General features: G+C 47.6%; 1 protein-coding gene across 1 annotated transcript; it reads right to left on the bottom strand.

Annotated features, from left to right (window-relative positions):
* Positions 1-3672: 3672 nt before the first annotated feature.
* Positions 3673-12628, bottom strand: Ccna1 (cyclin A1). Its single transcript, XM_038348244.1, has 9 exons — positions 12515-12628; positions 11985-12173; positions 8509-8755; positions 8220-8344; positions 7545-7768; positions 6243-6447; positions 5183-5296; positions 3952-4085; positions 3673-3724 (listed from the first exon to the last, which is right to left on the bottom strand). Exons 2-9 carry the CDS (start codon positions 12147-12149, stop codon positions 3673-3675), a joined length of 1266 nt encoding a protein of 421 aa, XP_038204172.1. The 5' UTR covers positions 12150-12173; positions 12515-12628.
* Between the last annotated feature and the right edge of the window lie 714 nt (positions 12629-13342).

Raw genomic sequence — 13342 nt, 5'->3', positions numbered from 1 at the left:
TGACACACACACACTCACGTATCTTAGAGACCCACTGTGGAGGTCTGAATAAGAATGGCTCCCATATTGCTCATGTAGTTGAATGCTTAGTCATCAGGAAGTTGAGCTCCTTGATAGGATTAGAAGGATTAGGAGGTGTGGCTTTGTTGGAGGAAGTGTGTCACTGGGGGTAGGCTTTGGAGCTTTGAAAGCCCGAGTCAGATCCAATCTCTTTCCTCCTCTACCTACAGATCCCGATGTAGAGCTTGCAGCTACATCTCCAGCGCCACATCTGCCTGCAGTCTGCCATGCTCCCCACCATGACGACAATGGACTAACCTCTGAAGCTGTACGTCAAACCTGATTAAATGTTTTCCTTATAAGACTTGCCTTGGTCATGGTGTCTCTTCACAGCAATAACTAAGACACCTATTACCTCACACACCATGCTCTCCCTGGAGTCAGGACGTTACATGGGCTCTGTCCCCTGGCACCCTGCCTCACATTCAGGACACATGGCACAGAAAGCCGGTGGGTGGTATTGGCTGGGACGCTCTTTAGCCAAAGAGTGTGCACATGCATTCTGCCATTTCATACAAAACACACAGAGGGCAGAAGCATGCTAGAAAAGAAACTATGTGGATCATCCATGCCATCTTGGATTTCACTCCTGATAAGTGCCCAATACATGTGGCTCCTGTCATTCTCTCAGGAGCCCCACTTTGCCGAGGGCCTCTCCACTCATGGCCATGACCAACTTCCTTGAGTAAATGTGTGTCTGTTTGAAATGACAGGCCAGAAAGCCTGGAGAGGTGAACAGAGGCTCCATTGCCACACCCTCAGGCAGAGCAGTCTCCTAAGCTGTAAATAGTGGACAGGGCTGGATGGGTAAAAAGCGTGAAGAAAGCTCATGAGAACAAATAAATCATAGATTTGTCAATCATAGAACTATGCTCTAGGCTCATGCGATTATAGAAAATCATAAGATTTTATTATTTAACGCCAATGGTTTAAAAATTTTCCCACCAAAGTTACTCAACGATATGAGTGACCAGCAATAGCCATTCAACTTTAAGGAAGTATCATGGTGTCCTTTGTATGAAGACACTCCATGTAAGAAACTGATCAACACAGAGTTTTTTTTGTTGTTGTTTTGTTTTTTGTTTTTTGTTTTTCGAGACAGGGTTTCTCTGCAGCTTTAGAGCCTGTCCTGGAACTAGCTCTTGTAGACCAGGCTGGCCTCGAACTCACAGAGATCCGCCTGCCTCTGCCTCCCGAGTGCTGGGATTAAAGGCGTGCGCCACCACCGCCCGGCTCAACACAGAGTTTTTAACAAATCAAAAGTCTGGTATAACAGGAGAGGCAGATAACTGCTGCTCACACACAAGCCGGGTGGGAGGCACACAGGTGACAACTCTCCTGCTATTTTTAAATAAAGTATTTCGGGGCTAGGATAGAGAAAGAAGAAAAGGAAGTCGGAGCCGCCGAGGGCCCATTCTTTGCAATCAGTGGGTGTGTGTGCAGGAATAGAAATAGGTTGTGTACAAACGGCTTACAGCAGAGAGGAAGGGTCTGTCTTCAGACCTCTGCATCCTGCAGTGTGGCTTTGGGGCCTACACTCAAACCACATTTTGTAAACGTATTTATAAAAAAAAAAAAAAAAAAAAAAGATCCTTTGCAGAATGATTCAAAACGAATGCCCTATTTCTGCAAGAATGCTTCTCCTTGAAGCAATGCATCCTAAAGCAAGAATGTGCCAGTCGAGAAAATCTCCTGTGTTCGGATCTACCTGGGACCTCAGTGTTCCTAAGGCCGGGTCCAGCCCAGGACACACACACCACAGGGAAGTGGCCAGCAGTGCAAACAGGTAGAGCTGAAAGAAATGGAGTACCTCGTGTATCAAATCTTGAAAAGGGGGCAGACATGGCAAAAGTCAGAATCAGCTGCCATGGCCATCTCCCATTGCCCCACAGAGAAGGGCGATGTCAGCTGGCTGGGAAACTCAGCGTCTGCTCACAGAGAGGGGAAAACAATCATGGCAAAGCGAGGTAAGGAGACTGGGTGTCCTTGGTACAGAGAATTTAACTCTGATGCAGGTCCTGCTTGTGAGACTATGTCCTGCATATCAAAATGCCTTAGGACACGCTGGTTTCTCCATCAAAACTTAAAAGGGTGACGACTCGGGAATGACTACTCCCTTCAGTGGCTAAAACGCCTTCACAAATGCCTGGTATGTCCTTTTTATTCTTTGACAGTTTTATATATCTATGTGTTTAGTTCATTTTGTGGCAATATTTCTGGATATGAAATTTCACTAGGGATTAAAAAGCTATAGAATTTGTAGTGTATCTCATGAACTCTCATTTCCCCCCAAAACTTCCATGAAACTAATCCTTTCTATTTAAGTAGTATCTAAAAAGCATATCATTTTCATATTTCCCCTATAGAACCTTCTGGAATGAGCCCTGGAGCTGGGCCAGAGATAGGCAGGCTTCTCCTGAGAGCAGGGGCATATAACCCAGAAAACTCATGTGTGCCCCCAAACCCATTGGTTCATGGCACTAATTTTGAAAGTTCATTCAGTTGCCACACAGCCTTGAGATCAAATTCATTTTCTTTTTCTTTCCTGTCGTGGGGAGAAAGACTGCTCCTTTGTCTCGCTATTGCTTCCCCAGTCTGGACTCTCACCTGTGCAGGACTGAAAAGCAGCCTCTGGGAACTGAGCAATCTCATCCGTGTAAGTGCAATAGTTACCCTTGACTGTCAACTTGATTAGACCGAGGTCGGGAAGGCACACTTCCGAGTGTGTCTGAACGTGAGCAGCAGCCAGTAAGAGGCTACAGCCCAGATGGAATAAGAGAGGAAAGGAAGGAAGCCAGCTGGCAGGATTCATTCATTTTCATTCTCATCCATCCCCCTCACCCCCAAGCAAAGTTGAGGATGGATTTCTCCCGAGGGAAATAGAGAGGTGCTGGATACATTATCCAAAAGTGGCATTGGTGCTGAGGTTAGCTTTTTCTATTGCCCCAAGTATATCTTCTGTGATTGAAACTAACTCCTGGTGCTTACCAGAATCCCAAATGAGGAGACAGGATGGCAGCCCTTTACCAAAGGGCATGATGCCTGTGGGTGGGTTGTATATAGTGTGGCCCCCAAGAGATACCTGAGTCCAAGAGATTCTTGGATGTCTGCTGCTCTACAGACTAGGGCTATAGAGGGAAGCTAGGACTTAGAGCAGTGAATCAGTTCCCATCATCAGTCCATCTCAGCTGGCCCCTCCCTCCTTCCTTCACCCGACTATAGAGAGCCTCAGGGGATAAGAAAGGCTTGGCTGTCAAGGCACTTAACCATAAAGCATGCGACGCAAATACAACAAGCTTGGAATAATGTTGAAACGGCCATGACACACACATGTATAGCTCACAACTAAGAGTCCGGGCGTGAATGTCGGCTAGGCCAACAAGTAAATAGGCCTAACACATGGCTCCATAGCAAGCTGTTTATTTGTTTAAAATGCTTTTCTATATCTATATAAATTACGAACTACTAACGTCTAAGAGAACCTAACATTTACACATTCAAGATGTCATCGACAACCGACATTGTCGGCCCAGCTTGCAGAAGCCGGTAACAACTCAGAGCAAGGCTGCTGATGTGGCCGTCGTGTTCTGGAGGTGACTTCAGCGCTGCTGCTCACTGCAGGGGAAGAACTACAGGCGGTTCCATGAGGGACACGTGCAGGTACCTGAAATGAGAGCAGGGCACGGTCAGCCCAGAGCCAAGGCTGCCGGCTAGGCAGCAGAAAGCCTCCAGAAAACTATAACTGCTAAATGCTGGCAGACTGTGAACCTAGTCCTCTCTAAATCCCTTTTCTTGATTTAGCAAGTCATCTTGTTTTCCAGCCTAACTTGTTTTCAGTTCCGACTCTACAACAACCCAGAAACCCAGGAGGGGAGAGTGTCCACAACTCACTTTGAAGTCTTGTACTTCTCCCTGATGGCTTGCTGAGGTCGGTGGGGTATACTGAGGCAGGCTTTGTGAAGCTCACTCAGGCAAGGCACTATTTCACTTAACGAATAGCCCGTAAATGCAGCAAGCGTTTCTGGCTAGTTGAAACGAAAGGAAAATTGTGTTTCACGTAACTTTATAAGAGGTTAGAAATCTGAACATAACTGATTAGGAAGTGAAGGGAATCGAGGCCTCGGTGAGTGTGCACTTGGGTCTAAAAGGATCTTTAGAAACCTTAGACTAGGAACAAAACAGTCAAGCTTGCTCCAGTCTACAGCTGTAATCCTCAGTGTGTAACACTCACTCTTCTTGTTCCTTCCTGGGTGGGACTTTGACTGGTTCTTAAGGAATTTGTCTAGAATATGAGAGATTCCTAATCAGAAGACGACCCTTGGGGGAACAGAGAAGTGATCTCCTGAAGATGTTCTCTGACCTCCACCTCTCTTTCTCCTTTCCTCCCTCTCTCCCCCATTGCCCTCTCCTCTCCTCTCTCCTCTCTCTCTCCCACCTCCCTGCCTCTCTTACACACACACACACACACACACACACACACACACACATTTTGCTATTTTGTAGATATAAAGTAGATACTTCTTTTTCACTCCGGAGAGACTTAAACAAAATGGTAGGAATCTGTTTCTGATTGTGACACCTTCTGAGGTAAGAACCACTAATAGCCATGTTCTCTGAGCTTATAGCAGTCCTTGATGAACTTGGAGGGTCTTTTTGTTACAGAAGATAAATGCTAATAATGTTTATTTTATTGAGACGGTCTCCCTATCTGGCCCACACTGGCCTTGAACTCACAATCCTCCTGCCTCCGCCTCAAAGGTGTTTGTATTATAGGTGTGTAGCACCCCAACTGTCTAGGATCAACTTTGATTGACATGGCCAATGGCTAAACCTCAAGAGCCCTCTGTGCATATTGGTGGCCACCGAGATTTCCAGGCCTTCCTTGACATCTCCTTGACACCGAGCCTTCCCTGCTTCCCACAGAGCAAAGCCATGGAGTCAAAGCCATGACAACTGGTCTGGAATACTCGGGAACAAGCTGTGGTCTGTTGTCTTGACAACCAGTTATCATGAAACTAACTTGTCCTCATAAGAGGTGTGCCTATTCTGAACCTTGAAAGACACTGAACAGATTTTGTAAGAGCGTGAATTTATTCCCCCTGGGAGGAAGAAAGAACATTACCCAGAAGTGCCTGTTCACAATATAGTTTGCCAGGCAGTAAGCCGCTGCAGCTACCAAGGAAGGAAGGTATTTCAAGAATGGGTCAGCTTCGAGAAGGCTCAGTTCTGCAACATACTAAGCACAAGAGAGAAAGGCTCAGTGGAGTCAGGGATTTGAGCAAGGTCAAATCTGACTAAAACTGTCAGTAAACCTGGAATTGCCAGTGTCATCAATTGGTGCCCTATCTACCTTCCACCAGAACCTACTGCTGAGCCCAAAACTCAAGCCAGGCAATTCCTAGTTTAGTAGTTACTTTGACTGCCCTTCGTCAGATTAATGTTTGAGTTGTGGTGATATTCTAACACTCTAGCTCACCCATGTAGCATATATATGATAGTGACTTTTCTTATGCTAGTTGGTCAGGCTATATAGTGATCAGATAAGGGAGTGTTGACCTTGCACCTGGATTAGAAAGAGTTGTTAGTCAGAAGGTAAAGACATGGCCATATTAAAGCTAATAATTATCAGGCAAATTCACACAGTTCTCAAGCTCCAGCAATGCCACTGGAGACACATTGGAAGAAGAATGCTGGCAAAGTCACATGACCATCCTTATCACTCTTTGCATAGCATGCCTATCACAGATATTCCATGCCAAGTAACTGGCAAGCTCATTGGCCCAACCAGAATGTTAATCATTTCAACTGAATGTCTCTAAGTCAAAACGGATGCAAACTTCATAAAGCTTCATTACTTAGTGATAGAGTAAGATTCAAACAAAACAGCCGCATTCACTTGGCTCCCAAATTAAAAGACACTGCCTGCCTGCCTGTGGGCCGCATTTCTCAAGGGAGCAGATGCCAAACTTAAATATCTTCGGTACTTGGGAGAGCAAGGTGAATGTGACCTGCTGCAGTCCTGTCAACAGTAACGTCTTGTGAACAGGTGTCATGTTCTTAAAGTGAATTGCTTTTCATCTCTACAAAGATGGGAAGCTGGGAGGCAGAAATGCAAGATGACTGAGAAACGTGGCCCTTTAGCCTCCTCAGCCCTGGATGTCTCTGGAAGGCCCGCAGCGTACCTTAGCCAGGTTCTCAGTCCTGATGCACACTCCTTGCCGCCGTAAGTACTGAAGGAGAAACTGGTTGGTGGTTGGAACGGTCAAATCAAATGCTAGAACTTTCAGTAGCAGATGCTCCATCCGCAGGAGCTGTCGCTTTGTGTACGTGTCGTCCGTGATGTAGACAAACTCATCCACATCGGGCGGGTAGATCTCTTCATATTTCCTGGGGAGAGTAAAGAATTACCAGGGAGAAAGTCTGGAGCACCCAGTGACGGCCTTGCAGGCTGCTTCATTTCATACTCCCATTTCCACAGAACTGCCACAGAGCTGTCTGGGGCTTTAAACACACCGAGAACCTTATTTTTATCAGCCCAAGGAAGAGAGTATTACAAGGACATGTTATACTAACTGCTGAAGAGTCCTGGCAGGTTGGGGCCTGTGAAACACAGTGAGTCTAAAGGACCGCAACTTCAGCTGGATCTCTGTTGATTGAATACATAGTGGGTCACTTTATGATAAAGAATGCTAGGATTAAATCCAACACCAGAAAAAAAAAATCCCATATCTTTGGGTTTGTTTGTTTGTTTGAAGATCATATTCAACTTCATTGATTAGCAAATCATGCTGAATAGGCAAGAGAAAAATAAAAATGTAACTTCATTATTGCCATTCTTTCCTTCATGCATTTGTTCTGCTTTCTTTAAAGAACAAGAACCTGGGGTTTTTTGCTTTGTTTTGGCTTTTTTTTTTTTATTACAATTAACGACTAAGTCATCTGAGGCCAGAAGAGTAGAAACTACCATTCAGCAACAGATCACTTAAGCCCGTTTAGCCACAACCCAGCTCTCTTTCCCCACTCAGTGAGGTGTTGTTAGGAGTCACTGACCGGGACAGGAAGCAGCTAAACCATTCACCCACTGAACAAAATGAATGTGCTGTGTTACTAGCGCTGCTTGCCAGATCAGTACCAAAGCGCTTATGAAACCAAGAAACTCCCCAAATGGAATTTTTGCTTGTGCTGAAATTCAGCCAAGAGAACTACAGTGCAGAACAGCCAAGTCAACCCTAGTCAATCTTTAATCCTAGTCAATGGCTGTTTCAATCATGAGAGTGAATCCCTTTCCACACATTTCAAATATTCAAACCGAAGAGTCAGTGTGTGGGCGAGATTCACTGCCTCTGTTAAGTCACAAAGATTCTAGTCTCTTATCAAGAGAGTACAGATCATCTGAATTGCAGGCACCGCATTCCTTCAATACATGGAGGGGGAGAAATGGAGCGTTTTAACAGGTGGCATCCACAGGCTGAGAGAGCGCTTACGAAGCCAGGAGAATAGCCGCGGTCCCGACAAGCTGCAACTTCCCTCTCAGAACAGACATGCAGGAAAGAAACCTGTCCAGGAAGTTGACAGCCAAGTACAGGGTCTCTGTGCGAAGTTTATATTCTTCCCCAACCTCCACCAGCCAGTCCACCAGGATGGCGCGCATGCCCTCCGTGATGTCCGGCTGCTTCCTCATGTAGTGGGCCTTGGGTCTGTGTCTTACCTGGTGGAGGAAAGAGTGTGGTTCTTCAAATGGCTGCACTAGCAAAGACACCACTTCCCTAGCAATCCTATTTTGTGAAGAGATCTCAGGAGCCGAGCCTAGGAGGACTGTGACTCCCCGCCAAATAAGTCTTTATCACACAATAAGGAAGAAATGTCAAGAGCTGGTATAGAGCAAAGAGGGAAAACATTGTATGTGTGATTCCTGCGTACTTAACACAGATACTTTAAACCATATAGAGAACATGCATACATTTGAGACTAAGTATTATGACATCAGGTTGGGTGTCCCTTGGGCTTGGGCTCAGACTCTTTCTTTCTTTTCTTTTCTAGATTTCTTATGTTTTAAAGATCTCACATAGGTGCCGTTTGCTAGAGGCCATGACCAAGAGCTTGTAATATGAAGAGAGAGCTTAGTGTCTGGAGATCGAACCCGAGATTGGGAAACTCACTTCAGCTTCTCGCAGGTAGCGATGAATCTCTTCGGCATATTCTGTTACATTAATCACGTCTGAACCAAAATCCGCCGCTTCCTCCGACTGGGCATGGGCATTGGAGTCGACCAGCATTGGGGAAACTGCAGGGGAGTGACGTGGTTGTGTAAGTGATTTCATTAGAGGCTTATCACAGCCCCTCGCCCACACAGGAAGCTGCGCACATTGCCATCCCTTCCTGCTCTCCTGGAACATGGCAGAGGGCTGTGGGCGCAGGGCACCAGCCGCCCTAGGGGAGTACGATTACCTGTGTTGAAATCCAGCAGGAAGTGGAGGTCCGATTTAAGCATGCTTGTGTCTACTTCGTACACATCCTCAAACACTATCCCCCCTCTCCCTGGGCAGGTGTCACGGTCCCCCTGTTCAGGCTCATCCATGTAGATGTCAAATCCATGCTTGGCTGGCTCGTTGACCCCAGGGTCAGGGAGTACTTTCTTTCCAGCCACAGGGAAGACATTTTCTGATCCAGAAAAACATCTGACTGTTGTGATCTCCTTCAAAACAAACAAACAAACAAACAAACAACCAGTTACTTCTCTTGTTGGTCACCATCCTCTGTGAGCAATATGAGCTCATGTCACTCAAACCAGTGGCTTGGGAAAGGGAGAGTAAATTCTAAGTAGAAATATCTAAGCTGACCATTTAATTCCAAACACCAGATCCCTGAAAACAAAAAACTTCCCTTTTTGTTTTGTTTACATTTGTCCTGTGGGAAAAGCTCTGTTTACAATTCGTCATCTTCCTTACGTGTGTAGTAAAGAGAATTCATGACTATGAGAAGCAAGAGGAGCTGCAATACACTTAGGAAACCAGCTGCCATATGCAGAGGAAAACTGTAAATCTCCCTTTACATTGAGAGCGTTGCGGGATTGTACAAGAACTCAGTGTCACCTCTTGTCTGCTGCTTAAATACCCAATTCTCCCTTGAAGGTGCCCATAAAGCTTCCATTTCCTGCCTCGTTATTCAGGAAAACAACATGGCTTTGGGACCCTGTGCTGCAAAATGTTCTTACATGGTATAAAGATATTTCTGTATAACGACATCATTGCTCTTGGGGAGTTTTCTCAAGTCCTTTCTTTTCTTTATTCTTACAACAAGAACAACAGGAACAAGGGTGGCCTTGTCATAGTGAACACTCATAACCAGTGGCCTAAGGAAAGTCATGTGTGGAAGCTAGGGCAGGCCTAGGAGAGGCTATGACCTCTCCAGAGGCCGACACCATCAACTGTGAACATTTTGCTTATACTTAATTTGGGTACCCATTTTTGGATACCACTTTCCAGTTCATATGTCACTCCATGAATTTACCTTCCATTGATCAAGTTAATCTCGTGTTCAGTAAGAAAAACATTTTGTAATAATATTCCAGGAAAAATATAAAACAAGAGACAAGTTACAACCAGTCCTGACTCACAACACATTACTGCTGGGTTTGAGTTCTGTTCTCTCTCTCTCTCTCTCTCTCTCTCTCTCTCTCTCTCTCTCTCTCTCTCTCTCTCTCTCTCTCTTTCTTTCTCTCTCTCTCTCTCTCTCTCTCTCTCTGTCTCTCTCTCTCTCTCTCTCTTTCTCTCTCTCTCTCTCTTACCTTTTCAATAGGCATTTTCTGGGCATCTCCTAAATGTCAGGCACTGTGTGTGTGTGTGTGTGTGTGTGTGTGTGTGTGTGTGTGCCACCAGCAAAACACCGAGGAGAGGCAATGTGTAGCATAACACATCTAGAAAGAGCACTGTTCCCCAAGCTAAGCAAGAAGAAATGATTTCAAAGAAGAAAGAATGGCCATTTGTGTAAAAGGTGCCAATCAATATACCAAGGAAGAAACAAAATGAGTAAGAGAAGACCCAGAAACAGAGAGCATACCGTCAACAAACCACTAGGTTTGCCTGGCCAGGCCCATCCCTCTTCTAGACACTAGGAATACCACAGAGAAGGTGCCATTCCACATTGTCACCTTGGTGGAACGCCCATCCCACTGAGATAGACAGTTTCCGAGAAACCTTGCTGTGACTGGGACAGGAGCTGTACCGAGCTGGCTGTGTGGCTGAATGAGTTTGGAGATGGGAGGCAATGACCACGCATGGGTTTGATCCAGAAGAGAAGAGAAACTGGAGAAAGAGAAGAGTTGTCGGATAGGTACCTTGAAAGCCAAGAGGCCATGAGGTATGGCACATCGGTTCCAGAACTGGGACACATCAGTCACAGAACAGGACGGGAATGGCACGGGGGAGCGTTGAGGATTATGGCTGCTGACCCAAAGTGAGCAAACATGTAATTGTAGCTCCAGGGAGGATGATGTTGGAGGATCCTGAATTTGAGGCCATTTAGAGCTAAGTAACAGGTCAAAGTCAGCTTGGGCTACCCCCCCCCACACACACACACACACACACTCCCTGGAGTGGAGATGAAGAGCGAAGGTTCTGGTTGCAGCATTCCTTTGGGAAAAGCAGGATACAGTCTTCTTATTCTTTATTATGAAGGAGCATGAGCCAAGGACGATTAAGGGATGAGACAACAAGATGGCTCAGGGGGCAAAGACACTTGCTACCAAGACTAGAGTTCAAGCCCCGGAAGGAGAGAAGGAGCTTCTAAGCTTGTCCTCTGACCTCCACATGAATGTGGGGGCATGCAAGCTTACAGACACACATCATACATGCACACATGTACGTACATAGTAATACGGTAATTAAACTATTTTAAAACCAAATGAAAATCAAAACAAACAAACAAACAAGAATGGGGAAACAGGCAGGAGGTGGGTCTCTAAAGAGGGTGTGGGGGGGATGGAGCGTAGACGAGGCACCAAGCAGCGACTCCAGACGGCACAAGAGCTGAGTTTGAATTTCAAACAAGGACTTTCAGTGTAGACACCACTTCCAGTTCATAACTTCAGGTCTCAGACTGTTAAGTTTAAAGAAGTGAACGTCGCTGAGCAAGTTCTGTTAAAGTTCCTTTCACTCAGCTTGACCCAGAGCATTAAAAGGACAATGTGGGGATCCCCGCCACCAATGGATCCAGTCCTACCCAAGAGCAGAGGACTGAAGGACTCGAAGGGGCAGCAGATGAGGGAGCTCTGAATGTGTCCCTACTGTAACATGTGAGAGGGCTAAGACCATCTCTGATGTCCCCTTTAGAACCCACACATGTGCTGGACTGGACCCCTGCAACCATTGGGCTCCGCAGACTTGTAATACAGAAATGAAGCATTATTGTGAGGGTTTATCTAATGACAGGCTTAGGGGAGACTTTATTTTCTGTCTCAAAACGTCACTGTTGCAGGTTCAAGTCTCTTCAATTGTTTGAATTTGTTTCTGTCTTCAGTGGCAGACAGGTAGCGTGGCGGTGCCCACTGTCTGTAGTGGTAGAAAGATCTGCTCTGAATGCAACCTTTCTTTTATAAAGGAAACTAGCGCATCCTGGTACACACGCTGTCTCCGCTGGACACTGTCAACAGCACAATCTCTCCTTGATTGATTTCTCCTTGATTGGCTCATAGTGCACACCTTTCCTGCCCAGAGATTCCCCAGTGCTACATAGCAGAGTAATCACACATCCTTTCTGACTAGCCCTTAAGTCACTTAACATATGCTTAACCCAAACAATCCCTAAGACCTATTTCCTTGATATTGGGGGAGGACACACACACACACACACACACACTCATATACGCATACAGCCACTGGCAGGTCTTCTCCATGGCATCTTTCTTAATGCTCCTGGGTCATTACCTGGCCACAGGTCCTCCTGTACTGTTCATTTTCAGTCAACACCCCTAGCACGGTTCTCTGTGGGGGATCCTGGCCGAGCTGAGCTCGAGTGAGCATCTGACAAGCCTCTGGATCTTGGCCCACTGGAGGCAGAGCGACTCCACTCTTGGTGATGTGGCGACGCATCGCCTAGCAAGCCACAACCTGCGGCTATCCAGGAAAGAGGAGACACACAGTTAGTCAACCCTCTCAACCTGGGGACCCAGGAATGCCGAGAACTCTGGGAGGACGCCAATCCCCAGAGTCACCACCAGTTTCTCTACTTCCCAACAAACATTAAGGTTCCCGAGTCAGCAACAGTGACAGGCATCAGAGCAACTACCTCAGAACCAAACACTGGTCTAATAGACTTTATTCTGACCCCAGGTTGAAGGTTGCAATGAGAGAGAGAGAGAGTATGCCCAAACTTCACATCGGGATTCTCAACCCACATTGACTTCTTTTGCGGGGAGAAGGCAGCTAAACCTAGGCTCCCTGATTTTTCTTCCCACCTTCTCTGATCTGGAACTAAATCCAGTTTCTCTGACTGCGGACAAGTGGGTCTTCTTCCCAAGTGACAAACAGGTGTTTCTCCCCAGAGGAAGGCCCCCAAACCTGCTTGTGACCCCCAGCCGGCCCTGACTCTCAGGTTCTTCTCTTTCTGAGGCGATTAGCAAGAGCACCCAGGCCGGGGCGGGACGGGCGGGGCCTGGCGTGGAGGGAGGGGGACCCGGAGTGGAGAGATTCCAGGGGCGCCGGCACCAGCGGCTAGGGCTGCTGCGCTCGCCACTGAGCACTTTCGACCCAGCCGCGTCTGTTGAATCAGCCAATCAGCGACCAGCCCGGGTCCCTCCTAGTCGCTTCCATGCCAACCGCGGCGGGCGTGCGCCCGGGTCCTCATCGCCCTGGCGACCGCTCACCTGCAGCGCCGCCGGCTGATGCCCGGCCCCCGGGGACGCTACAGGGCACGGCCAACCGTGCAACCCGGGGCTCCTGAGCCGCAAAGATGGGCGTGCGGGGCGCACCGCACCGCACGTAGCCACTCGCGCGCCTCTGGCCGACGTCCCCTGGGAGGGCGGACGGCGGCCTGCCCACGGTGGCCACCCTGGAAGGGACTGTTCCCCAGAAGCCGGTTCCCCCAACAGCCACGAACCCCTCCCGCCAACGTCTCCTGCGCGGCCTGCTCCCGAGAACCCTGGCTCGGGAGAGCGACGCGGGGCCCTCGGGCTGCGGCCGTGGCGCCCTCCAGGTCGGCCCGAGGGCGCGGCTCGCTCCCCTTCCTCACCTCCTTTTCCAGGGCGCCTTCCCCGGGGGCTCCTGACCCTGGGCGGCGGCGGACT

This window comes from Arvicola amphibius, chromosome 11 (assembly GCF_903992535.2).
Source record: "Arvicola amphibius chromosome 11, mArvAmp1.2, whole genome shotgun sequence".
NCBI classification, from domain to species: Eukaryota; Metazoa; Chordata; class Mammalia; order Rodentia; family Cricetidae; genus Arvicola; species Arvicola amphibius.
This window is presented reverse-complemented; position numbering and strand designations above follow the sequence as displayed.

What these genes read in the sequence shown, in the direction of transcription:
- Ccna1 (XM_038348244.1), bottom strand. Translation starts at nt 12,149, where the DNA reads ATGCGTCGCCACATCACCAAGAGTGGAGTCGCTCTGCCTCCAGTGGGC. An exon ending in CCTGCTGGATTTCAACACAG is followed by an intron (nt 8,345 to 8,508) that starts GTAATCGTACTC and finishes ACTCCCCTGCAG; the next exon opens with TTTCCCCAATGCTGGTCGAC. An exon ending in GCTACCTGCGAGAAGCTGAA is followed by an intron (nt 7,769 to 8,219) that starts GTGAGTTTCCCA and finishes TTCCTCCACCAG; the next exon opens with GTAAGACACAGACCCAAGGC.